The 24,813-nt window shown below is 40.8% G+C and overlaps 1 protein-coding gene across 2 annotated transcripts in view; it reads left to right on the forward strand.

Moving 5' to 3' along the window:
* The window catches only part of ERICH1 (glutamate rich 1), a 116,050-nt gene that overhangs the window by 12,908 nt on the left and 78,329 nt on the right, over positions 1-24,813 (forward strand). For both annotated transcript variants that reach the window (XM_070732903.1, XM_070732904.1), the window contains exon 2: positions 5,637-5,795. In XM_070732903.1, the coding sequence (XP_070589004.1) occupies positions 5,637-5,795 (159 nt within the window). The remainder of the gene's footprint in view (positions 1-5,636; positions 5,796-24,813) is intronic.

Raw genomic sequence — 24,813 nt, forward strand, 5'->3', positions numbered from 1 at the left:
TTTAAGTCTATAATTGATGCCAATTTTTCTGAGTCCGGTCTTGTTTTCTCTTCCCTCTAAGACAGTGTTTCCCAACCTTGGTAACTTGAAGACATCTGGACTTCAATTCCCAGAATTCCCCAGCCAGCAAATGCTGGCTGGGGAATTCTGGGAGTTGAAGTCCAGATATCTTCAAGTGGCCAAGGTTGGGAAACACTGCTCTAAGAGATAGTAGTGCATGATGCAACTTTTACCATATTATACCATACCATTGCACAATTTTTGGAGGTCAGTCTTTAGGCATACATAAGATATGGCCATCAAGTTGCATTTGATGTTTATTCACAGTTCTCGATAGCTGTTCTAAATTTGATCTTTCTAGTATTTTTAATTAGTGAAGTGGTCACAATATGAGGCCCAACCACAAATTGCTTGTTTAAATATAAGTGCAAAGTGTTTATTTGATCATGAGATCAAATCTTCATAGAGTAATGCACCTGTGGGATGTTGTCTTGAGTTTTTAAATAACAAATTATCAATTGTTCATCTCAAAATTATTAAAGTTAATGTAATTACTACAAAATAATTGAAGCTTATTTGACGGTGGCTTGCTGATGTTGTTGGGAAAGTCAGTCCCATATTCCAGAGCGGTAGCTATAGTCCCTTTCCTCCCCTCCCCTCCCCCTTTCCTTTCCTTCTTTCCTTTCCTCTTCTTCCTTTCCTTTCTCTTTCCTTCTCTTTCCTCCCCTCCCCTCCCCCTTTCCTTTCCTTCTTTCCTTTCCTCTTCTTCCTTTCCTTTCTCTTTCCTTCTCTTCTCTTTCCTCCCCTCCCCTCCCCCTTTCCTTTCCTTCTTTCCTTTCCTCTTCTTCCTTTCCTTTCTCTTTCCTTCTCTTCTCTTTCCTCCCCTCCCCTCCCCCTTTCCTTTCCTTCTTTCCTTTCCTCTTCTTCCTTTCCTTTCTCTTTCCTTCTCTTTCCTCCCCTCCCCTCCCCATTTCCTTTCCTTCTTTCCTTTCCTCTTCTTCCTTTCCTTTCCTTCTTTTCTCCTTTCTTTTCTGTTCTGTTCCTTTCTTTTTTGTCTCTATCTCCCACCCTCTTTCTTTCTTTTTCTCTTCTCTGCAACAGGAGAAGGAAAAAAGTGCTCTGGGAGGGCAGGTGGCCCAGCACCACCACCACCACCCCTCTTGGCTTCAACTCTGGGACCTTCTGGAGCCGAGCAGCATTGAGGTGCACACCTATGGAGCTCCACTGGCCTGAGGCTCCAGGGCTGGCAGGGGCTTTGGCGGGGCAGTAACACTGCCTGGAGAGCTGATGAATGGGCATTCTGGCCACTCCCACCTGCCCCTCGCTCTGACCATTTCCCAGGAAGTTTGTAGGAAGTGGCAGCACCCAGCAAGGAAGGCTGGGTGGAGAGTTGCAGCCAATTGTCTCTTCATTCTGCCCGCTTCTCTGGAGGGGAGGATGGCCTGGAAGCCACCGCCAGCACACAGATAAGACATGTGCTTGATTAGGGCCAAGACAGCACAGCCTATTGCACAGATGGGCCTCGTGGTGCTGGGATGTGCTGCAATGAGCCTGCCCAACCCAGCTGTGGGCTTTGCGACAGCCACTTGAGCAGCCAAGGAAAGCGCCAGCCGGTCTCCAGCCTGCTTGGTCCCATGCACGTTTGGTGGGAGGGTGACCGTTAATGGAGACCCAGATGCTGCTGCTCTGGGGATGAGAAGGGGGGCAGCACTCTCAGACCCCCCCTCAGAACAGAAGAACAGCTGCAGCAGCTGACGCCGGTCTGTCAGGGGTGGGACTGGGCAGACTGGGGGCCAGATGGCGCTTCCCTTAGCCCAGACAATGGGAGCTCATGGCTGCTCAAGCAGGGAAGAGCCCCATGCGGCTTCCACTGTATGCTTTTCTCAGGAAGCTTGAAGTTATATCTGAGTGTTTAGGTAAAGGCAACTTATTTATAGGGAAGCGCCAGGACAGATGTTGCAATGCCAGTCTCGGAAGGCAAGTGTCCATTGCAGCCGCAATGGACAGCAAACTCCGGCTGCTCCCTGGACCAGATGCCGTTTACCAAGATTTCTCCATGGACCTCCAGTAGTGAATCACCCTGGTCTAAAACAGCTTGTGCTTCATCTGGGAGGAATCTTTGTATCAAAAAAGGAACACTTAAAATGATCACAACTTAAAATGTACTTAAAACTCTTTTTTGAAACTCTTTTTAATTTTGAACCAATTTCAGTAATAATGGTGAAGAAGAAAGCAATAAATTTCATTTAATTAATTATTGAGAACAAGAAGAAAAATATTGGGAACATTAAAAAGGAAATTAATTGTATTATTTTTTAAAAAAAAATTAGGCTAAAAGTTAATGTTTAAAAAATATTAGTTTTTACTTTATCAGAATAATAACATAATCCTCGCAGTAAAATTTTTAAATCACCAGTTAAATCTAGACCTTATGAATACACACCATTATCCAGGCTGTAATGTAATCACACCATTCCAATAATATGAAATCACCTTTTTAAAAGTTCCAGGTTCAGTATATCCAGAGCTCCTTAAAACTGGGCAAATTCCAGATTTTTAGAATACTGTATAATTAACAGCATATTAATTAAATGGAGCCTCAGTTTAGTGGGAGATTGACAACAGGTTATATTTGGGGAAAGAAAAGTTGATATCTCCAACCCAGGGGTCCCCAAACTTTTTACACAGGGGGCCAGTTCACGGTCCCTCAGACTGTTGGAGGGCCGGACTATTAAAAAAACCTATGAACAAATCCCTATGCACACTGCACATACCTTATTTTAAAGTAAAAAACAAAATGGGAACAAATCCAATATTTAAAATAAAGAAGAAGTAATAAGTAATTAAGTAATTAATAACTAAGTAATAAAGTAATTTATACTTTTTTATTAACAAGTAAATTTAAACTTAAATCAATAAACTCCCTCCATTTCTCCTTCCTTCCTTCCCTCCCTCCTTCCTCTCCACTTCTCTCTTCCCTCTTCCTTTTCTCTCATTTGTTTCATTTTCTTCTCCCGTTCTTTCCCTCCATCATTTTCTCATTTCTCTCTCTCTCTTTCCATCTCTCCCTCTTCCTATCTCTCTCCCTCTTTCTCTCTCTCTCTCTTTCTTTTTATCTCTCTGTCTCTCTCTTGTTTGCTTTCTCTCTCTCTTCTCTCTTTCTCTTACTCACTCTTTCTAACTCTCCCTCTTTGTATCTCTCACACTTTCTCTCTCCCCCTCTCTCTATTTCTCCCTTTCTCTATCTCCCATTCTATCTCTCTTCTTCCTTTCTCTCTCCCTCTCTATTTCTCCCTCTCTCTTTCTCTCTCCCTCCCTTTCTCTTTCTCTCTCTACCTTTCTTTCTCGCCTTTAAGGAGAGGAACTGTTGCTGCTCTGCCATAGGGCAGCAGCAATTTCTCTCCCTAAAGGCGGCAAAGAAAGAGGCCAATTGCAGGCCCACTTTCCTCCCCGCCTCTTGCCTCTCCACCTCCTCCTCGCTCAGCAGCCGACTGCGGTGAGTGGACAGGAGATTCGGGAGCTTATTATATCGGTCGGTAAAATCTCGTGTGCTGCCGCGGGCCGGTTAAAAGACCTCAACAGGCCGTAGTTTGGGGACCGCTGCTCCAACCAAATGTGGTTCTTAACTCATATTGTATATAGCTGCTTCTGTTTCACAGTGATATCCTTACAAGAGCTGTTTAACTTAGGTCTAGGGGGTGGAATTTCAATGATTGCTGGTGTTAGGAAACTTCAACCTGCTCTCCCTTGAGACTGGGGTTGATCATTGCCATAACAACCATAGGTCAAATGTTGATATGTTTTTTTAATCTCCGAGTAGACAAAATACATTATAATTGAAAATGGGAGGGTTGGAGCTCATGAACAGATCAATTTGTTTATTTGTTTTTTGAATGAAAACTGGATGCTTTACTTCCTAGAACCAAGTCATGGAAAGATTGGCTGGATCTTTAATTGACATATGTAAAGGGGAAAAATACACATCTCTCCCTTGAGCACAAATTGACAACCCACATTAAGATACTTTTAATGAAACTATAAATAAAGTTTGTTAGTTTCCATTTCTTTGAAGAACTTCAAGTGACATATGTAGTTCTTCTTCCAATTTTTTTTTCAATTTCCAAAGATTGATTGGCCCCAGGTCCTCTAATGAACTTCCGTAGCTCAGGTGAATTTGAAACTGAACCTTTCTTAGTCTCATTGTACTTTGCCCATACTTCTATGGCCTGTAAAGTAACCTTACATAGTTGTGGCCCTCCAGGTGTGCTGAAACTGGGATCTATTGATCTAGGATGTTAGTGAAAGGTGTCTTGGGACCTGTTCCATTCAACAGAGATCCTGTATTTCACAGGTAGCCAAGGGACAAAAAGACCCTTTTTTATGAAATTTGGCAGATCCTACATGACAGTAGTTCTAAGTTGACAAAATATAATAAAAAGCTAATTGTGAGCAATGATTTTAAATGGGTTTGTATTTCATTAATCAGAGCAGCATACATATGCAGCTTAAAAAACTAGGATTAGATGTATTTCTATTTACACAAAAACATTGGGGAGGAAATCTTCTGAAAACCTACTAAAATTGTTCAAAAGGATGGTGATCAGACTTTTCCTTCTGTTCCGTTTTTCTGAGCTATACCCTTAATTTAAAAAAATGTAAAATAATTGAAAACTAGAAAGATTTGTTTTATGACGTGATCCTCTTCCCCAGGGTATTTATGTTATTGTTTGATTGAGAAATTGTTTCTGGGTATCATACTTCTCTGGGTCCCGTCGACTAAACAATGTCATTTGGCGGGCCCCAGGGGAAGAGCCTTCTCTGTGGCGGCCCCGACCCTCTGGAACCAACTCCCCCCAGAGATTAGAATTGCCGCCACCCTCCCTGTCTTTCGTAAATTACTCAAGACTCATTTATACCGCCAGGCATGGGGGAGTTGAGATATTCCTTCCCCCTTAGCCATTACAAGTTATGCATGGTATGTTTGTATGTTTGGTTTTATTATAAGGGTTTTTAGTTGTTTTATTATTGGATTGTCACATGCTGTTTTTATTGTTGTTGTTAGCCGCCCCGAGTCTACGGAGAGGGGCGGCATACAAATCCAATAAATAATAATAATAATAATAATAATAATAATAATTATTATTATTATTATTATTATTATTATTATTATACTTCGTAATAGTTGTATTATTTCCACTGTCAACCTCACCTTCTAAGATCTGTAGTCCACAGTTCAGGAACCAGAGAGTTGGTTTTAAGGCACCAGACTAAAAACCAGAAGACTGTGCATTGTAGTTACATCTTAAGCATGAAAGCATGCTGGGTGACCTTGGACCAGTCAATCGCTCTCAGCTCAACCAACCTCACATGGCTTTTGTTCTGGGGGAAATAGAGGGAGGAAAGGGGATTAGGTATGTTGTCACCTTGAGTTATTTATAAAACACGGGTGGAAATAAACATACACACACACACATACTGCTGCCCTAATTCTTCTGTCTTCCTATGTTATTTTTTCCACTTGTGAGTTCTCCTATATAAGAATGTCTGCTCCTTGCTTAAAGAAGGCTTTTGACCCAGAAAGCTGGAGTACCTTAAGCTTTTTTTTAAACTTCTTTATTCTGTTGTTACCTTTTTAGTGTTCCAGAAGAAAGTCCTGGAAAAACTCTTCCCTGCTCCTGTACTTCCCAATGTAGTTTCTTCAAGCGTAGAAAACCCTACTGTTTTGAAAGGGGAAGTTGCAACTCAGGAAGAGGCTAAGAATGTGGCAGCTTTGGAAAAAGATCCCAGTGTCCAAGGTAATGTTTGCATGTGTGCATTGACATGTGGGTGTACGTATACATGATCATTAAGCAAGAATTACCTGTAATATCCAACCAGTTCCAGTTTGTTTTGCTATGGTAGCCAAACTCAGCAAGTTTGACTTGAAGTAACAGCATTTGGATATGTGAAAGGTATAGGTCACTCCAGTCTGTTTTGACTCTGGATATGCTGGCAACTTCTCTGCTGGGCTGCTGGCTGTCAGCCTCAGATGTTCTGCCAATCAAACCATGGTACGTCTGCCCAATCTCTCACAACTTTGGCACTGTTTTACACACACGTCCAGTAGTCTGGATCTCAGGACATATACCAAGCATATAAAACCAAGGGGAAGAGTCAGGAAGACATACCAGTACAGTGATACCTTGTCTTACAAACGCCTCGTCATACAAACTTTTCGAGATACAAACCCGGGGTTTAAGATTTTTTTTGCCTCTTCTTACAAAATACTTTCACCTTACAAACCCACCGACGCCGCTGGGATGCCCCACCTCCGGACTTCCATTGCCAGTGAAGCTCCTGTTTTTGCACTGCTGGGATCATGAGACTCCCCTCCATGGGAAACCCCACCTCTGGACTTCCATGTTTTTGTGATGCCGCAGGGGAATCCCAGCAGCGCAAAAATGGGCAATTCGCTGGCAACGGAAGTCCGGAGGTGAGGTTTCCCAGCAAGGGGAGCCTCAGTGAAACCGCAGCATCGCAAAAACACAAAGGTCTGGAGGTGGGGTTTCGAGGACTTTGGTGTTTTTGCAATTCTGCGATTTCACTGATGCTCCCTTCGCTGGGAAACCCCACCTCTGGACTTCTGTTGCCAGCGAAGCGCTTGTTTTTGTGATGCTGGGATTCCCCTGCAGCATCGCAAAAACACAGAAGTCCAGAGGTGGGGTTTCCCATGGAGGGGAGCCTTAGGGGAATCCCAGCAGTGCAAAAATGGGCGCTTCGGCTGGCAAAAGGGGTGAATTTTGGGCTTGCACGCATTAATCGTTTTTCCATTGATTCCTATGGGAAACATTGTTTCATCTTACAAACCTTTCACCTTAAGAACCTCGTCCCGGAACCAATTAAGTTTGTAAGGCAAGGTATCACTGTATTTACTGATAAGAGAGATCTAGGATTAAATAATCCTTGGCAATAAGTAGCCAAGTATAGGGAGGGACATGTCTATGATAGCCTTAGCTTGCATCTCTCACAGCTGGGCCTGCGTTTTTCTCTAAACTTATTGGCACTCCAGATTGAATTGCAGACTGATCATTCAGCACAGTTTGTGCTGGCAGAAACTGTAAAGCCATTTAAAAAGTGGAGCAGATAGAGGCTCCATCCTGGTGGGCCAGAGTCATACTAAGAACATCATGCATTCATGTCCTTAACAAAAAGTTAAGGGCCATTTATGCCATAGCAAGCTGAGCGTCTGAATAAGCCCTTTATCATCCAAAAAGGATTTTGGATGAACTCAAAATGATACATTTGGGGTTTAATTGCTTCTTTGCTGCAAAGCTACACGCAAGACCATTTTTACTAAAGCTCTTGGCTTCAAGTGCATCAGTGGGAGAACTGTGGTTGATTATTTTTGCCTTTTAGGTTGAATTTGAGTGTTGAATTGCTGTTATTACAAGTCACAGTTTTAAAACAGTAATAGTACTTCGCCAAAGGAACAACAGCTATCAACAACTAGCGTTTTTTAAACAAAAAATATTAGCAAGGCAAAAATTAACTTCAGAAACTAAAAACATATAAGAATTTAGTTGGCAGGTGCAAAACAAAAATCACCTTTGATAATTTGCCACTAAAAAAGCAACACATTTGTGAATTGTAAACTATCATCTTTGAAATACTGATAGGTGGTCCAACGCTCAGGAATTACTCTTTAGTATTCAGCTAAAAAGACGAGTGGATGTAGATTGGTTAAACTTATTGCACATTAAAAAAAAAACCATGCATTGAATTGTGATTTTTTTTTTTTGGTACATACTCCCTTTAAAAAATGCCTTCATTTGTGAAAATAATGCATCCCACCTGGTATTTCAAATTGGACACAATGCTTGATATTATAACCTGAGAGCCATGGCGATGCAGTGGTTAGAATGCAGTGTTACAGGCTATTTTTGCTGACTGTCGATTGCCATCAGTTTGGCAGTTTGAGTCTTTCTGCTTCAAGGTTGACTCAGCCTTCCATCCTTCCAAGATCGGTAAAATTGAGGACCCAGATTGTTGGGGGCAATAGGCTGACTTTGTAAATTGCTTAGAAAGGGCTATAAAGCACTGTGAAGCAGTATATAAGTCTAAGTGCTATTGCTATAATGCAATCAAGCATTCTAATCAAGTTGACTCAAATTTATATGAATGGCGTCCACATCCTATGTAATTAGTCCTTGTTTATTGACTGTTTGTAGTTATCGTACTAGGTACAATTCACAGCTATTTTATGACTACATTTATAACCTTCACAGCTTTGTAAAGCAAAGGAAAGCTGAAGTATAAATATAAGCATCGCCATGGTTTCGCTTAATGATGAACTTGCAGTCTCAGTTGTAGTTGCTAAATGAAGACTTCCCTTTATACTCCAGGAAGCATTTTGTCCTACAAAATATGCATTTAGTTTAAGGAGTTGCAGATACAGGTTTCTCTGTGTGTTCCAAAATATGTTTTTTTTTTTTTGCCTTAGAAGATTAAGTGTTTCATTGCCCTGCTTGATTTATCAGTCTAATACAGCTTACTTCAACTTCAAAATGTGTTCAGCTATGCTGCCTTTGGAATCAGAGGATTTCTAACTCCAAATAGAATTAATTTCATTGGGAAAATCTGATCAAAATTAAGCAAAATTAAGTCAATTGACTTAAAGAGGCTGCTGTATGTTTTATTCATTGGTTATTTTATCCCCAAGCCAATCCGTCTTGAGCAAATTCTTTAATTCTGTTTAACCATAAAAGCATGAGTTTTGCTTAATCCTGATGACTTCATGGACATATCTACAATTTTTTTTTGACAATATCAAAGTAGTAGGCTCTTCTTTAGGTTAAATAAAATAGAGTCTTTCCTTGATTCCTAAAGCTGCAAGGCCTATATAGCAAATAGTTTATTGAAAAGGACCTAGCAGAATTTAAGTGGATTGGAGAGCAAAGGAATGAATAGGCTGTAGCCCTACAATTACATAATCATTACTTCAGGAATGGGTTTGAGAACACTGTTGGGAGCCAGTAATCATGCATATTCATCATCAAAAAGGAGTATATTTGCTGTTAAATGTGAAATGTGCCCCACATGAATAGATAGAAGAATCCTAATGTATTGCTAGATAATAATTCAGAATGATTGAGAAAGAGTAATATTTTCTTTTTACATTCCTTATATTGATAATATTTCTCTAGAGTGGCAAATATATTGCTAGAATCAATAATCTGGGGTTGCAGTAAACCCTTGTTTGTTTTTAATGTGGTATTTTAAATGTAATGTGAGTGCTTTCTAAACTCCTTTGCTGCACTTGTGCTGATTTACAAGAACAGATGTATTTCTGTGCCAGTTCCGGAATGCTAGCAGCTTAAAGCATGCTTTACACACGCAGCCTTAACAAAACGTGGCTTGCCTTGTATTAAAAATGCTTGTGATTTGGAGGACTGAGAACTGGAGATAGACTGGCAAGCAAAGCAAATATTGTCTATACATATTCATAAGAGACTCTTCGGCAGTGCAATATTGGAATAAACAACTTCTGCAGACTGATTAAACAATTCATTTTAGCAGTTAATTACTGTTGCAAGAAGGAACAACAGACTGTAATTTTTATTTTGCACAGTAGAATATGACATTTTAAATGCCTTTCCATCAAGAATTTGTCTTCTGTTGGGTGATTATGTTAACATGACATAACTATCAATATGGCTGCTGATTATTCATAATCTCCTAAAGCCGTAATTTTATGGTTTGGATCAATGAACTGCTGCTTTTAAGTCTTAGTTTCTGTTGCATAGATCTTCCCAATCATTGTCAGGTAATAATCTAGGCAAAATCCCTTGAATCAGTAAGGGGTGATGGAGTTAAGTTACTTGATTCTCATTTATATATATAAGTTTAGTAATTTAAAGTAATTTACAGGAATGTTTTGTTGTAAATGTGTAGAGATTATAGGCCAAGCCTTTTGCTTTATTAGATTATGCATTTCTGGTGTCTCGCTAATTCTTCTCTTTATAAGTAACATTTTGGTAATTTTATTTTTCATCAAATTTATTTGCTTCTCATCTTGCAGTCCAGGACTAGTTGCTGGCAACAAATGGGAAATGGGGAAATGTGTGAGGGGTCCTTGGTGCTCTCCAAGTTTGGTTGTTTTCTTGCATACCAGGTAACATCATCATGCTAGTAGGGAGCGGGATTTGTTCTCAATTTTTATTCTAGTGGCTTTCCCTATAAGTGTTGGTGAGAGTAGTCTTGGAGATTCTTCAGTTGGGCTGTTTACTCATAGTTTCCTTGGCAACTCTTTGATTGTGGTATTGTTTACTTTATGATTGTTGGTCTGATATTAATCTTGATGTTTATCTATGCTCATTTGGGTTTTTATTGCTGGTAGTGAATTTTTCCTATAAGAGTTTAAATGTAATATAATAATCTAAAAGTAACCAGTTATACAATTGACAACTTTGGGAAAATACTGTTATATAATATAACCAGCTCCCCCCAGAGATTCGTGCTGCCCCCATCCTCCTGGCTTTTGGTAAGGCACCAAAAACACATCTCTGAGGAAGGAGGAAGAGATGATAATACGAAAAGGGAGAGAAAGTATAAGAAGGTAGGTACTAGAGGTGGAATAGCCACATGAGATAGAAAAGAGGGGAGTGGAGAGAGGGAAGATTGAGATGGACTGAATAATAAAATTAAAATTGGAATGTAACTTAGGTTATTGTGCTATTGTTTCTAAGTGACAATATATGTATATTGATTTCTATTGAAGGTATATGTGATGTATGTTATCTATGTTTTTGATGTGGAGGAAGAAAATGAAAAACTTTTATTGGGGGGAAAAAAAGAACATGCCATCTTCTTAATGGATCAGGATCAGTAACCCTATAGCTTTGGACTTCTGTTATACGAGAAACCACAGCAAGCAATGGTGACCCCCCTCAAAAAGTTAATGAAACAATGTAAAACAGTGTAAAATAGAAAGACTAGAGAAACATAGTATCTATATAGTCAATCAGAAGTGGATAAAAATCATAGCTCTGATACAAATCCTCTTAGTGACAAATAGCATATTATAAGAACAGATAGCACATTTGTTTTTAGCCAAAAGGCCTAGAACAATGATGGCAAATCTTTTTTGGCCCAAAGGGTGCATGCGCGGCATGCGCACACACCCTAAACTTCCCCTTGCATATGCACACAATACCCACTCACCACACACAGACTCTCACGCATGTGCACAGGCCTCACTGAAGCCTCTGGACTCCTGAAGCCTGGGGACAGCGAAAAACGGCCAAATGGACCAAACGAAAGTTCAGAAACCAACTTCTGGTTGGACTGTTTTTCGCCATCCCCAGGCTTCAGGAAGCTTCCCTGAAGCCTGGGGATTGCGAAAAATGGCCCAACAGACAAACCGGAAGTTCAGAAAAATTGACTTCCAGTTTGCCCGTTGGACTGTTTTTTTGCACTCCAGAGGCTTCAGGAGGCTTCTAAGTGTGACATAGGTTCGCCATCACGGGCCTAGAATCTTGGTTTTCTGATGCCTAGTCAACTGCTCTTCAAAGAGTAGAGGCACATGTCTTGTCTGTCAAATATCTGCAGATATTTGGAGAATTCATTTCAAATAACTGTCCACTTAGAACTAGTAAATAACCCCCTGGTAATCCCCATTGTAAAGCACCTCCCAAGTAGCCACCACTAGTTAACATGAAGGATCTTATTCCACAACTGAAACCTGTAAAACCTCTTGGAGATTATGCCATCTCCAAGAATTACTAAAGGAGACCCCAGTTATTGAGGTCCAGTGCTGGTTGATTTATTTACTTATACTCGATTTTCGCGGAGGATGTGTTCTGAGACTGCCCACGAAAGTTGAATATCCGCGAAATAGAGATGCAGAAGTAAATACACTATTTTTGGCTATGAACAGTATCAGAAGCCTTCCCTTAACACTTTAAACCCCTAAATTGCAATTTCCCATTCCCTTAGCAACCATTTAGATTATTACTCGCCATGTTTATTAAAGTTTATTAAAAAAAATATTTATTAAAGGCAGACGAAAGTTTGGCGATAACATATGACATCCTGGGGTGGGAAAAACCGTGGTATAAGGAAAAAACCCACGAAGTATTTTTTTTAATTACTATTTTTGAAAAACCGTGGTATAGACTTTTCGCGAAGTTCGAACCCGCGAAAATCGAGGGAACACTTTTCACAGTGCAAAATGTGTTCTCTGTGATTGGAATGTGGTGGTTTTCATCCCAATCTGCAAGGATAATGGATATAGATCTGACCTTGCTAATTACATTAATAAGCAAGCCATATGCAAAATACATTTATTTAAAAATATTGGGATGGATCCAAAGTGTAATTGTCCTTGCTGAGTAGCAACAAGGATGAGTAGAAGGGACTACTCATCCTTGGGTCATGGGTTTCACCCTGCCTTATTTAGCTGAAAAATATACTTTACTAAAGTAAAGGAACTCTTTTAGTAGTAACCAGTATTTTGAATTTAAGAATTAGCTCTTGCTTTGATTCCAAAGGAGAGGCTATGAGGAAAATTTCAGGGATCCTCAATAGATAAAATGTTGCTTCTTTTTATTCATATTTTTTTATTCTAACGTCTTACTGAGAGTTAGATGTTTCTCCCCGGGGTATCTTTCTGAAACTGTTATCATGCAAAGAGCAGTTAAGCAAGGGTGACTTCTAGCCCCTTACTTGTATCACTTCAATAAATCAGGCTGTCACTCTGATTGATAGTAATTTTGTCTACCCCCAGATGGGAATGAAAAGACATTGACTTTCTTTTGCCTAAAAGAGCTATTACAGTTGTAAGTGAAGGATTATCAGTATTATTTGTATTACATAGAAACCTGGGAGCTGAAGATTTGCTTGACCGGAGAAAGAATTCTTTATTTGTATCCTGCCTTTATTATTTGACAAATAACTTGAGGCGCCGAATATATCCTACACATATATATATTCCCCCTCCTCTTTCTTCCCCACAACAACAACCCTGTGAGGTGGGATGTCCTGAGAGAGAATGACTGGCCCAAGCTCATTCTTTCATGGCTAAGGCAGGATTTGAACTCACTGTCTCCCGCTTTTTAACCTGGTGCCTTAACCACTACACCAAACCGGCTAAACAGTGTCACTGGCATGTTGATTTTATGAGGAACATGACAATTATATTCAGGAGTGTCTCTCAGTGGAGGGGAAGAGGGAAAGCACCACACTTAAGTCTGTATCAGATGGGAGATAGGCATCTCTTAGTGACTTCTCTCCAATGTGGCACGGTGAGGTGAGAAGAGCTTGGTGCCGGGCAGAGAAAATGGTCTTCTCATCGTAGGAGAAGCTTCCCTTTGTCCATACTGAGGTAGGACACAAAGGGACTACGGACAGGGCAAGTGATCTGTGCTGGGAACCATGGGCCATGCTCTCCTGCTGCAGGGCTGATTTGCCTGCTTGGCTGTCGCGAGTCTTGATAGAAACATAGAAACATAGAAGTCTGACGGCAGAAAAAGACCTCATGGTCCATCTAGTCTGCCCTTATACTATTTCCTGTATTTTATCTTAGGATGGATATATGTTTATCCCAGGCATGTTTAAATTCAGTTACTGTGGATTTATCTACCACGTCTGCTGGAAGTTTGTTCCAAGGATCTACTACTCTTTCAGTAAAATAATATTTTCTCATGTTGCTTTTGATCTTTCCCCCAGCTAACTTCAGATTGTGTCCCCTTGTTCTTGTGTTCACTTTCCTATTAAAAACACTTCCCTCCTGGACCTTATTTAACCCTTTAACATATTTAAATGTTTCGATCGTGTCCCCCCTTTTCCTTCTGTCCTTGTGTTCACTTTCCTATTAAAAACACTTCCCTCCTGGACCTTATTTAACCCTTTAACATATTTAAATGTTTCGATCATGTCCCCCCTTTTCCTTCTGTCCTTGTGTTCACTTTCCTATTAAAAACACTTCCCTCCTGGACCTTATTTAACCCTTTAACATATTTAAATGTTTCGATCATGTCCCCCCTTTTCGTTCTGTCCTCCAGACTATACAGATTGAGTTCATTAAGTCTTTCCTGATTATATCTCTACAAGGGTTGGAGCCATCACATTGCCCTGACCTCCAAAAAGTTGAGAACTACTTATTACCTAAAAGCAAACAGACTGCCTATGCAACATTTTCCAACAAAATAGGTGCCCGCACACAGGTTGATCAAAAAGTGCCTGGAAATTCAACCCACTATAACACAATCAAAACTAGCTACAGACAGGATAATCTGACGTTACGTAAAAAAAAAAAACATATCTGAAAAAAATCAGCACCCTACTTAGTATAACCACAGGGAATCACCATAGTGCACAAACCAATTGAAGACCTCAAAAACATATGTGTAGATAGTCCTTGACTTAATGACCCCAAAGTGATTTTCAAAAGGCAACTTGGACTTTCTCACTTTTTTTCCTTGAAAACGTATTTCCCTTTGGGACAACTATTACCTGGATGATTCAGAATCTCCATGGACATTCCACTTAATGACTTTCTTTAACAGCTATCTGTGGGGATTCTGAATCATCCAGGTCAGGGTAGTCCCAAAGATACTTTTTCAAAAGGCAAGTGGATTGTCTTATTTATTTTTTCCTTGAAAACATTCTGAAGAAGCTTCTTAGAAGCAAAATGTGTGCAAGGGGAAAAATAAAACACAAAGTCCTTTGGGATTTGTTTAACAATACGTAGTTCAAAAATAATGACAGTTTCAGAAACGGTGCTTTTATGGCCAGTAATGCACTTCCAACCATTGCAAAAAGTTGCATACGAACCTACAAAAAGTTCTTAACTTATGACTATAATGGAGCATGACCATTATGGTCACAAAGTCATGACAGTTGTAAGGGAGGTGATCATGTGATCACTTTGCTTAACAACTGCCACTCTTGCTTTCCATGATGCAGTTGATAAAGAGCATGACAGTTGTCTCACCTCGAGCAGCCCCATGGTCTGAACCGAACAGAAGAGAACAGAATAGAGTAGAATTCTTTATTGGCCAAGTGTGATTGGGCACACAAGGAATTTGTTTTTGGTGCAGATGCTCTCAGGATTCACTAAGGCAGCCTTTGATGGTGCCATCTTGGATTTTCCAACTGCTGCCTCTCAGATTCCCACAGTTCTTGGACACGCTTTTCCACCATTGAATTCCTGAAGAACCTCACACATACACACACTGGGCTCCTACAAGCTCAGGGCCTAGTTTCCATCATGCAAGGAGCCATATTCTCTTTCCATCACTCATCACCCATAGTGCCAATGATTGATTGCTGAGCAAAGCAATCATATAATATCGCACCCACACAACACACACTGACAGGGCAAGCCAGTAGAATATAAACTGAGACTCCATCCCATTCCTTATTATCACTGATGATGTTACATAGTTTGGATAATGAAACGTCTGCAAGAAAACAACCAAGCTCAGAGATCACTAGGGACCCCTCATTTCAACTCTGAAATGAGCTCCAAATATTTCTCTTCATTGGTAACAGCTGCTGTGTACGACAGAAAGGCAAAAGATGAACAGAGCTTATCTATGAACAACAAGTAGCAGTGTTCTATCAGGCTCTCTGGTAGACTCCTCCCAAAAATTCACAGGTACAAATTTCAGAAACACACATATTTGAAAATTCAAAACAATGTTCTTTATAATGAAAATTCACTTAAACTAAGCCCTCTTTTGGTATAGCAAAAAGCACTCGTCTCCAAACAAACTGGTAATTTGTACAAGTCCCTTATCAGTTCTGTGATACTTAGCTTGCAGCTGTGAGGCAATTCACAGTCCTTCTTCTTTCACAAAGTGAAACACACTTTGCTCTGGTTTAGTTTCAAAGCGGGGGAAAATCAGCACACAAAAGGTCAAAGTCAGTAAAGCAGTCAATTAAACACAACGATCAGATAATCCTCCACAATGGCGAAACCCACAGGCTGCTATTTATAGCAGCCTCACTAATTACCACAGCCTCACCCAACCACAGGTGGCCTCATTTTCTTTGATATTAATCTCTCAGTTGTTGTTGCCTATGCATCGCTCTCCGCATGCGTGGCTGTATCATTAACTCTTGTTCTGAATCCAAGGAGGAGCTAGATAATTGATCTCCTTCTGAACTGTCTGCCCCACTCTCCTCCTACCTGTCACTCATGTCTTCTTGGTCAGAGGAGCCTTCATCAGCAGATTCCACCGGAGGCGAATCAGGCCTGCAGCATGTGGATCATAGTTCCCTCTAAGCTGAGCAGTGGGCAATCGCTCACTTAAAAATCATCATCAACTCAAGAGTTTTTCAAACCTGCCCAGAAGCCGAGAGGGAAGGAGAGAGAGAGGAAGAGAGGAAGAGAGAAAAACAGATAGAAAAAAGAGAGGAAGGAAAAGAGAAAGAAAAAGAATGGGAGTAAGGAAGAGAGAAAGAAAATCAAAATCTAGTTTGAAACTAGCTCAACTGTTTAAGTAGCATTTTGATATTGATAGAGTTGCCGTACTATGAGCTCACTGTTATAGACACACAGTATAGTATTTTATTTTGAAATTCTCTGAGGCAAAACAGGGTGGGTTTTTTATTTATTTGTTTGTTTGTTTGTTCATTTGTTTATTTATTTGTTTGTTTGTTTGTTTAATATTTCTGTGCCGCCCAGTCCCAAAGGGACTGTCGCTCAGACACTATACTTTTCCGCCCCCCCCCCCCAAAAAAATAGAGGGAACACTGATGTGGATGTCTCCCCCACATCCACAGTCCTTGGGGCAGGAGCTGGACCAGAGCTAACCACAACATAGCAGTCAGAAGACACAATGAAAACATATGAATTTAATATACAATAGTTTCACAGGGGAACTGTGAGCATCCTAGACCAATGATTCTCAACCTGTGGTCTGCAGAGCTTTGGAGGGGCATGATGTCATCATGGAGAATCTATGAAGGTTTGAATAAATTTCATGATTTAAATGGGGGTCTGTGGCTGTCACAAAAAGAATTTAGAGAGGGATCTGTGATGAAGAAAAGGTTGAAAACCAGTGTCTTAGGTGAAGCTAAAAGCTAGCACTGATGTTACCTAGCTGCATAATGAAACTTCTGCAACCAATCAGCCCAGCTCAGAGAGTAACAATTTTGCATCTTGGCTTTCTTAGCACTGGTACCCTGTTAAGAGCTACACACAGTTCTGATCATACATGGGGCAAGGTTTCACAGCAGGGCAGCAGAGCCCAAGGCAAAAGCAGAGGTGCAGCAAATCATTGCAGTTAAGAGCTTCACTGAGCAAAGGAGAATTCCAGGTCAAGTGGTCCAAAGGAATCAAGCTGAAGCTTTATGATGTCAAAGCAAGGGAGGGATGAAATTTTAATGAATGAGCCACATTTGTATTTAGCTGGATTCCAAGCAAAAGTCATGGTTTAATGAAGCCAGATGATTAAGTTGCTCCTAGCAACAGAAGCTTGTTTCCATGAGGCTTAAATCCCAGCATTTCCTTTCAACTATTGCCAATCTTTCCTTAGATTGGCTGGTTTGTTCAGCACATTGATGCTTCTTTGAGAGTTGTACACTTCAGCAGGATGCAGAGATCCTTGGAGAAATTGCGCTGGGTCTGAATGAGTGTATGAAGCAGCTTGTGTTGTGGTTGAGTCCAACTCTGAGGTCTGACACCCCGGGGCTCCACAATATGAGATTGTTCCAATGACGAGAGCTCTTTCATCCTGGTACTGCAAAGTTAGTAACGTCTGAGACTTTGCTTACTCACTACTCAGTAAAGTCTAAAATGTACATAGTTAGCAAAAATGAACTCTCCCAGAAGGATGACTCTGCAAGCCTTCAATATTTGCCTCTGCTTTTTCCCCCTAAAAAGATATAGAAAAGAGAACAGTTTACTAGGAGATTATTTTTTTTGCTAAGTTACTCTGCCCACTAAACTTTCATTAGCTGAATGCTTTCTAAACTACATCATTTGTACTCAGTTATTTATTTATTTATTTATTTATTTATTTATTTATTTATTTATTTATTTATTTATTTATTTATTTATTTTGTCCAATACACAATGAGGGTTTTAGTGGGTATATATCTATACAGTAGTCCCTCGCTATACCACGCTTCACCTACTGCGGCTTCACTTCATCGCGGGTTTTCAAGAAGTATTAATGAGAAAAATCATTCGCGGATCTTCGCTGGTTTGCAGGTTTCTGAGGAAGTCGATCGGCAGATTTAAACAGCCTGCGGAACTCGATCGGCAGGTTTTTCAAAAAATATATATCTAAAATTGTAAATACTGTATTTAAATACTGTATCTAAAATAAATACTGTGTGGGAAGGGTTTATAAACACTTAAAACAATGAAAGCTTACCAAACAATTACAATATAAATACTTAAATAAGTACTATCAGTCGATAAATTCCCCATCGCGGATTTCACCTATCGCGGCCGGGTCTGGAACGTAACACCAGCGATAGGTGAGGTCTTACTGTATATACATAGTAAAATACATGATGAAGGTTATAGAGGAGATACTCATAGTAAAATATATCTAAGAAATAATAGAAAAGAAGATAAAGTAATAGAACATATCAATGAAAGAATAGAAGAAGAAATATAGGAATAGAAGAAAGGTATAGGAGTTGTAGGAGAGCAATAGGACAGGGGACGGAAGGCACTCTAGTGCACTTGTACTCGCCCCTTACTGACCTCTTAGGAATCTGGATAGGTCAACCATAGATAATCTAAGGGTAAAGTGTTGGGGGTTTGGGGATGACACTATGGAGTCCAGTAATGAGTTCCACGCTTCGACAACTCGGTTACTGAAGTCATATTTTTTACAGTCAAGTTTGGGGCGGTTAATATTAAGTTTAAATCTGTTGTGTGCTCTTGTGTTGTTGTGGTTGAAGCTGAAGTAGTCGCCGACAGGCAGGATGTTGCAGCATATGATCTTGTGGGCAATACTTAGATCTTGTTTAAGGCGTCTTAGTTCTAAACTTTCTAGGCCCAGGATTGAAAGTCTAGTCTCATAGGGTATTCTATTTCGAGTGGAGGAGGGAAGGGCTCTTCTGGTGAAGTATCTTTGGGCATTTTCAAGGGTGTTAATGTCTGAGATGCGATATGGGTTCCAAACAGATGAACCATGTTGGTTAGAAATTGTTGGAATTGTATCCTAACATATCTGGAGGACATTAGACATAGCTTGACCAAGTGCTTCTCAAATACCTCCCATCCTATTCGGCATCAGAGGGAAAGGGCTCCTCCCAGATATATTTGAAGGCCCATGGTGTTGGGAAGTGGAGCACTGGGCTGCAAGGAGGACTAAAGTGATCTCGAGGAATAATCTTGTGAAAGGAAGTTAGCTTAAATTTTGCATTATGCATGCAGTGGCACCACTCATGGGAAAGAGTGAGTTAAGGGAGAATGCATTGAAGAAATCTTGCTAGGCAGAACTAGAAATAAAACAATTTCCCCTTTGACTTAATATATAAGGAACAGAGAGGGAAAAAACATGAATAATTAGTCCACCTATAATATATGTTGGCTCTTCACATACTGTATCTGCTTTATGTGAGAAAGAATTCCTTTATAAACATGTACTGTTGTTCTCCATATTTTAGGATCTTTCCTTCCTGTCATCTCTTCTCCAGCCACTCCCCCATTGGGATGTTTCAGGCCCTTCCTCTTGGAGATGATTTAAAGTTATATCAAGCCACTAATTTACATTATGGCCTGGATTCTTCAGGACATCCCTTCTGAATATTTTATATGGATTCTTGGAGCCATTCAGCCAGATTATTTCTTGCCTTTATCCAGGGATTCTTGTCTGAGTCTTTTCAGAGATGTTTATAGCCATGCTTGCACCTCTGTTCTTGTAATTTGCTAAAGATGCTTGCTTGAAGCCATCTATCCTTAAGCTTCTTTCAAAGTCATCCGGTTATACCCTAATCACTCCCTCCTTACTCTTTACCCAGGCTTGTTTTTGATGCTTTGGAGTATTGTTCTTTGGGTTGGCAGGAGCTGGAAGTGAGTGACAGGAGCTCAGCCCATCCCAAAACAGCAACCGGGTCTCGAACGCAAGTCTGCCAATCATCATCCCAACATCCTAACCACAGGAGCCACTGTGCTCCTTCACTTCAACGATATTTATAGGTGTTTCAAGCCATTTTTTAGTATCTTGTTTAGATGTTTCAGGACTTATCTTCTTTAAGGATTCTTTAAGCCATTTTCTCAGAACTGGCTGGGTTCTTCAGATGATTAAAGATTTTCTAGAGATCTTTGAGGCCGTTGTTATATATTTTCCATAGGTCCTTCAGAACTTCGATTTTTAAGGTCTATTGATTTTTCAACCTAACCATTACTTGCAATATTTCAAAACACTACTTTACACTTCTGTAGATCCTGAATATCTTTAATACGTGCTTTAAGCCATTCCTGAATACTTAGATGGGGCAGTCTGTTTATTTGTTTGTTTGATTGATTGATTGATTGACTTATATGCTGCCTAATCCCATGGGACTCAGGGTGGCTTACAACAATAAAGCAGTACAAAACATTAAAGTCAAATATTAAGCAATAAAACCCCATTAGGCTAGTAAATCAATATTAATAACAATAAACCCCCTAGACTAAACAATACAATCATACACTCATACATACCAATCGAACCATGATTTGGCCAGGACTAAGATGTTAATTCTCATGGCCCCTAGGCCTGCCAGAGAGCCAGGTCTTTAAGGCCTTTCAGAAGGCCAGTATGGTGGGAGCAGTGCAGATATCGGGGGGCTGGGGTGTACAGTGATCCCCCGATTATTGCGAGGGTTCCGTTCCAAGACCCCTCGCGATAATCGATTTTTCGCGATGTAGTGGTGCGGAAGTAAAAACACCATCTGTGCATGCGCTGCCCCTTTTTCCATGGCCGCGCATGCGCAGATGGTGTTTTTACTTCCGCACCTGGGAAGACTCGGGGGATCACTGTAGTTGGTTTCAAAGGGCCGGGGCCGCCACAGAGTAGGCCCTCCCCGTGGGCCTTCCTTCTTGAGATTTTTTATATTTCAAACCATTTTTTTTGCAATCTTGTTTAGATATGTCAGGATCTTCCTTGTCTGGGTTTTTCAGTGAACCTCGAAGTTATTTTTTACACAATTCAGTAGAAGATGAGAGGCTTTCTAAGGATCCTTGAAGCCACTGTAATGCAGCAGGTGGTGGAGGCAGTGGAAAAGCCAATTCTTGAGCTAAATTTCTCATCTGTTGGAGCATCTGATACATATTAGCTGCTAAATTCCACACCTCGGTTTCCAAACTGTTTTGGTGCCTACAGATGGTTTCCATCCAACTCAGTCTGTCATCAGTCCAGCTTGTGTATCCAATGCCATGCTGTGGTTTCATTGTAATCTGTGAAATTTTGGAGGAGTCGATGAGATTAATGTCAGGTGCAAGAAATCAGGAACCAGCATAGTGTTCAAAAGTACTATGAGTTTAATTTATGCTGCTTATCCACAAGAATCTGGCAAAGCAAAATTGGTGCTAGGTAAGAGCAATGGAATTCCGGGGCCTGAACTTAGGTCACTTGTGGGAGCATCCTCTATTTCCCCCAAAATAAGGCATCCCTGATAATAGAAACATAGAAACATAGAAGTCTGACGGCAGAAAAAGACCTCATGGTCCATCTAGTTTGCCCTTATACTATTTTCTGTATTTTATCTTACAATGGATATATGTTTATCCCAGGCATGTTTAAATTCAGTTACTGTGGATTTATCTACCACGTCTGCTGGAAGTTTGTTCCAAGGATCTACTACTCTTTCAGTAAAATAATATTTTCTCATGTTGCTTTTGATCTTTCCCCCAACTAACTTCAGATTGTGTCCCTTTGTTCTTGTGTTCACTTTCCTATTAAAAACACTTCCCTCCTGGGCCTTATTTAACCCTTTAATATATTTAAATGTTTCGATCATGTCCCCCCTTTTCCTTCTGTCCTCCAGACTATACAGATTGAGTTCATTAAGTCTTTCCTGATACGTTTTATGCTTAAGACCTTCCACCATTCTTGTAGCCCAAGCACAATCAGGCTTTTGAGTGCATGACAATAAGGCCAAGCGCTTATTTCAGGTTTCAAATAATAATAATAATACGGAGTCTTACTTTGGGATAAACATGGTAACAATTGCAAACTGATGAAACTTTGATTGCCTGGGCTCAACCTAATCATTTCCTACACTTGCTTTTAGATTTGTATATGTAGGATTAAGTATAATGAGCCATAGGTCATTAATTTCTTTCCCTTATTTTTGGTGTGGGAGGAGGATATTAGTTTCACTATTTGGCCAATTACTGAAGAGTGTGATAAGTAAGATTCAGCTAAAATAATAAGTTACATTGTCCTAAGACATCCTTTGTAATCCTCCCCACCCCTCCAAATATTCATAAGGTGGAATTTATATGGGACCCATGAACAAAAGTTTTCTCTTACCTCTTTTGTGACACCCTTCATGGCATTTATTCTTCTTCTCTTGAAACTGCCTTCCAGCACCAAATAGTGACAATTGGCAGCTAGGGTCCAGGAATTCTAAGATTTTCGATATCCTGTAAGTGACAGAGGAAATATATTCTTTTTGTGAAAGCAGATGAGTGAGCCAAATTTACCATGAGGGAGATATTCTTATTTAGTTAAATTTATAGGCCACCCTTCTCCAAGTGGACTCAGGCCAGTGTATAAATTGTTTCCCAATGCGATTTCAACCAATTAAGTTGTCTCAACCTACAGTATATTTCCCATTGCAACAAAACTGTATTTGAATCCTACAGAAGTCCAGCATGTTTATTTGTTTAACATAATATAACAACCCATCTCATTTAGAGGCAACTGTTGGGTAGCTTACAATCAATTAAAAAAATAAAACATTGGCATATTAAAATAATAAATATTAACCCTAAGATTATTTTTAAAATGTAAATCCTACCAAGAAAGGGATACAACAATGGATCTCTTGAACCATCTATAAAAATATCTATACAGTATATTTGACCATAAATGTTCCATTTGGAAAAAAAAATCAATATACTGTATAGAACTTTTTCTCTTTCATGCCACAACAGACAATTCAAAAGAATTTCTAGAGGTAAAGTTTTGGATGCAGTTTATGGGAAACATTTTCACTTTGTTCCTAAATGCCAAACTATAAAGGTAGTCCATCAAGCTGTTTTCTCACAGTTATAGACAGTACCTTGTTTGTGTACCTTGAGATCACAACTGCATTAATAAAATTAGCAAATACAGTGGTACCTCAAGATACGAACCCCTCGTCTTACGAACAACTCGTGATACGAACCCGGGGTTCAGAAAAATTTTGCCTCTTCTTACGAACTTTTTTCGAGTTACGAACCGGCATTCGGAGACTGCTGGGAAGCCGTGCGGCTGTTTTAAAAGGTGACAGCCGGGCGGCGGGGCTTCCCAGAAGCCTCCCGAACGCCGGTTCATAACTCGAACAAAGTTCGTAAGAAGAGGCAAAATTTTCTGAACCCCGGGTTCGGTTCGGGATGTTGCTGGGAAGCCCCCCAGCCCGGCTGTCACCTTTTAAAACAGCCGCGCGGCTTCCCAGCTGTCTCCCGAACCCGAACGCGGAAGTTCGGCTTTGGCGTTCGGGTTCGGGAGACAGCTGGGAAGCCGCACGGCTGTTTTAAAAGGTCGCAGCCGGCCTGGGGGGCATCCCAGCACCCCCCCGGGTTTGGGGTTCAGGGGGGTGCTGGGAAGCCCCCCAGGCCGGCTGCGACCTTTTAAAACAGCCGTGCGGCTTCCCAGCTGTCTCCCGAACCCGAACGCCAAAGCCGAACTTCCGCGTTAGGCTTCGGGAGACAGCTGGGAAGCCGCGCGGCTGTTTTAAAAGGTCGCAGCCGGCCTGGGGGGCTTCCCAGCAACCTCCCGAACTGAACCCGGGGTCCAGAAAAATTTTGCCTCTTCTTACGAACTTTGTTCGAGTTACGAACCGGCGTTCGGGAGGCTTCATATAAAGCCCTTCGTGGCATTGGACCAGAATATCTCTGGGACCACCTTCTGCCGCACGAATCCCAGCGACCGGTTAGGTCCCACAGAGTTGGCCTTCTCCGGGTCCCATCGATGAAACAATGTCGTCTGGCGGGACCCAGGGGAAGAGCCTTCTCTGTGGCGGCCCCTACCCTATGTAATCAACTCCCCCCGGAGATTAGGACTGCCCCCACCCTCCTTGCCTTTCACAAACTCCTCAAAACTCACCTTTGTCATCAGGCATGGGGTAATTGATTCCCCTGGGCTGCCTCCACTTTACCCATAGTCTGTATGAGATGTATGATTGTTTTATATTAAGGGTTTTAAATTGTTTTAGTATTGGGTTTGTAGTGTATAGCCTCCCCGAGTCTACAGAGAGGAGTGGCATACAAATTTAATAAATAAATAAATTGTTTTTGTTGTGAGCCGCTCCGAGTCCTTGGAGAGGGGCGGCATACAAGTCTAGTAAATAAATAAACAAACTTTAGAGGAAATATCTAACGACAGCCACCTATCTATTCCTTTCCATTACCTGGATGCCCAGTGCTTTTTCTATCAGACCAGGATTCTGATGTATTTTTTCCAGGCTGCCCAATTCTGCACCGCTAGTTGTTTCATATTTGTCCTACCCAGGGGTATCAAACTAGCGGCCCGTGAGCCTGATGCATCACACGCAGGCCACACCAGCTCCGCGAAGGGGAAGAACATTACAAAGCGTCAGGTGATGGTAAAGTGATGCTGCAAGTTTGACACCCATGTGCTACCCACAACTGAAGACTAGTATGAATCGCTGTGA

The sequence above is a fragment of the Erythrolamprus reginae genome, chromosome 1 (genome assembly GCF_031021105.1).
Source record: "Erythrolamprus reginae isolate rEryReg1 chromosome 1, rEryReg1.hap1, whole genome shotgun sequence".
In the NCBI taxonomy this organism is placed as follows: domain Eukaryota; kingdom Metazoa; phylum Chordata; class Lepidosauria; order Squamata; family Dipsadidae; genus Erythrolamprus; species Erythrolamprus reginae.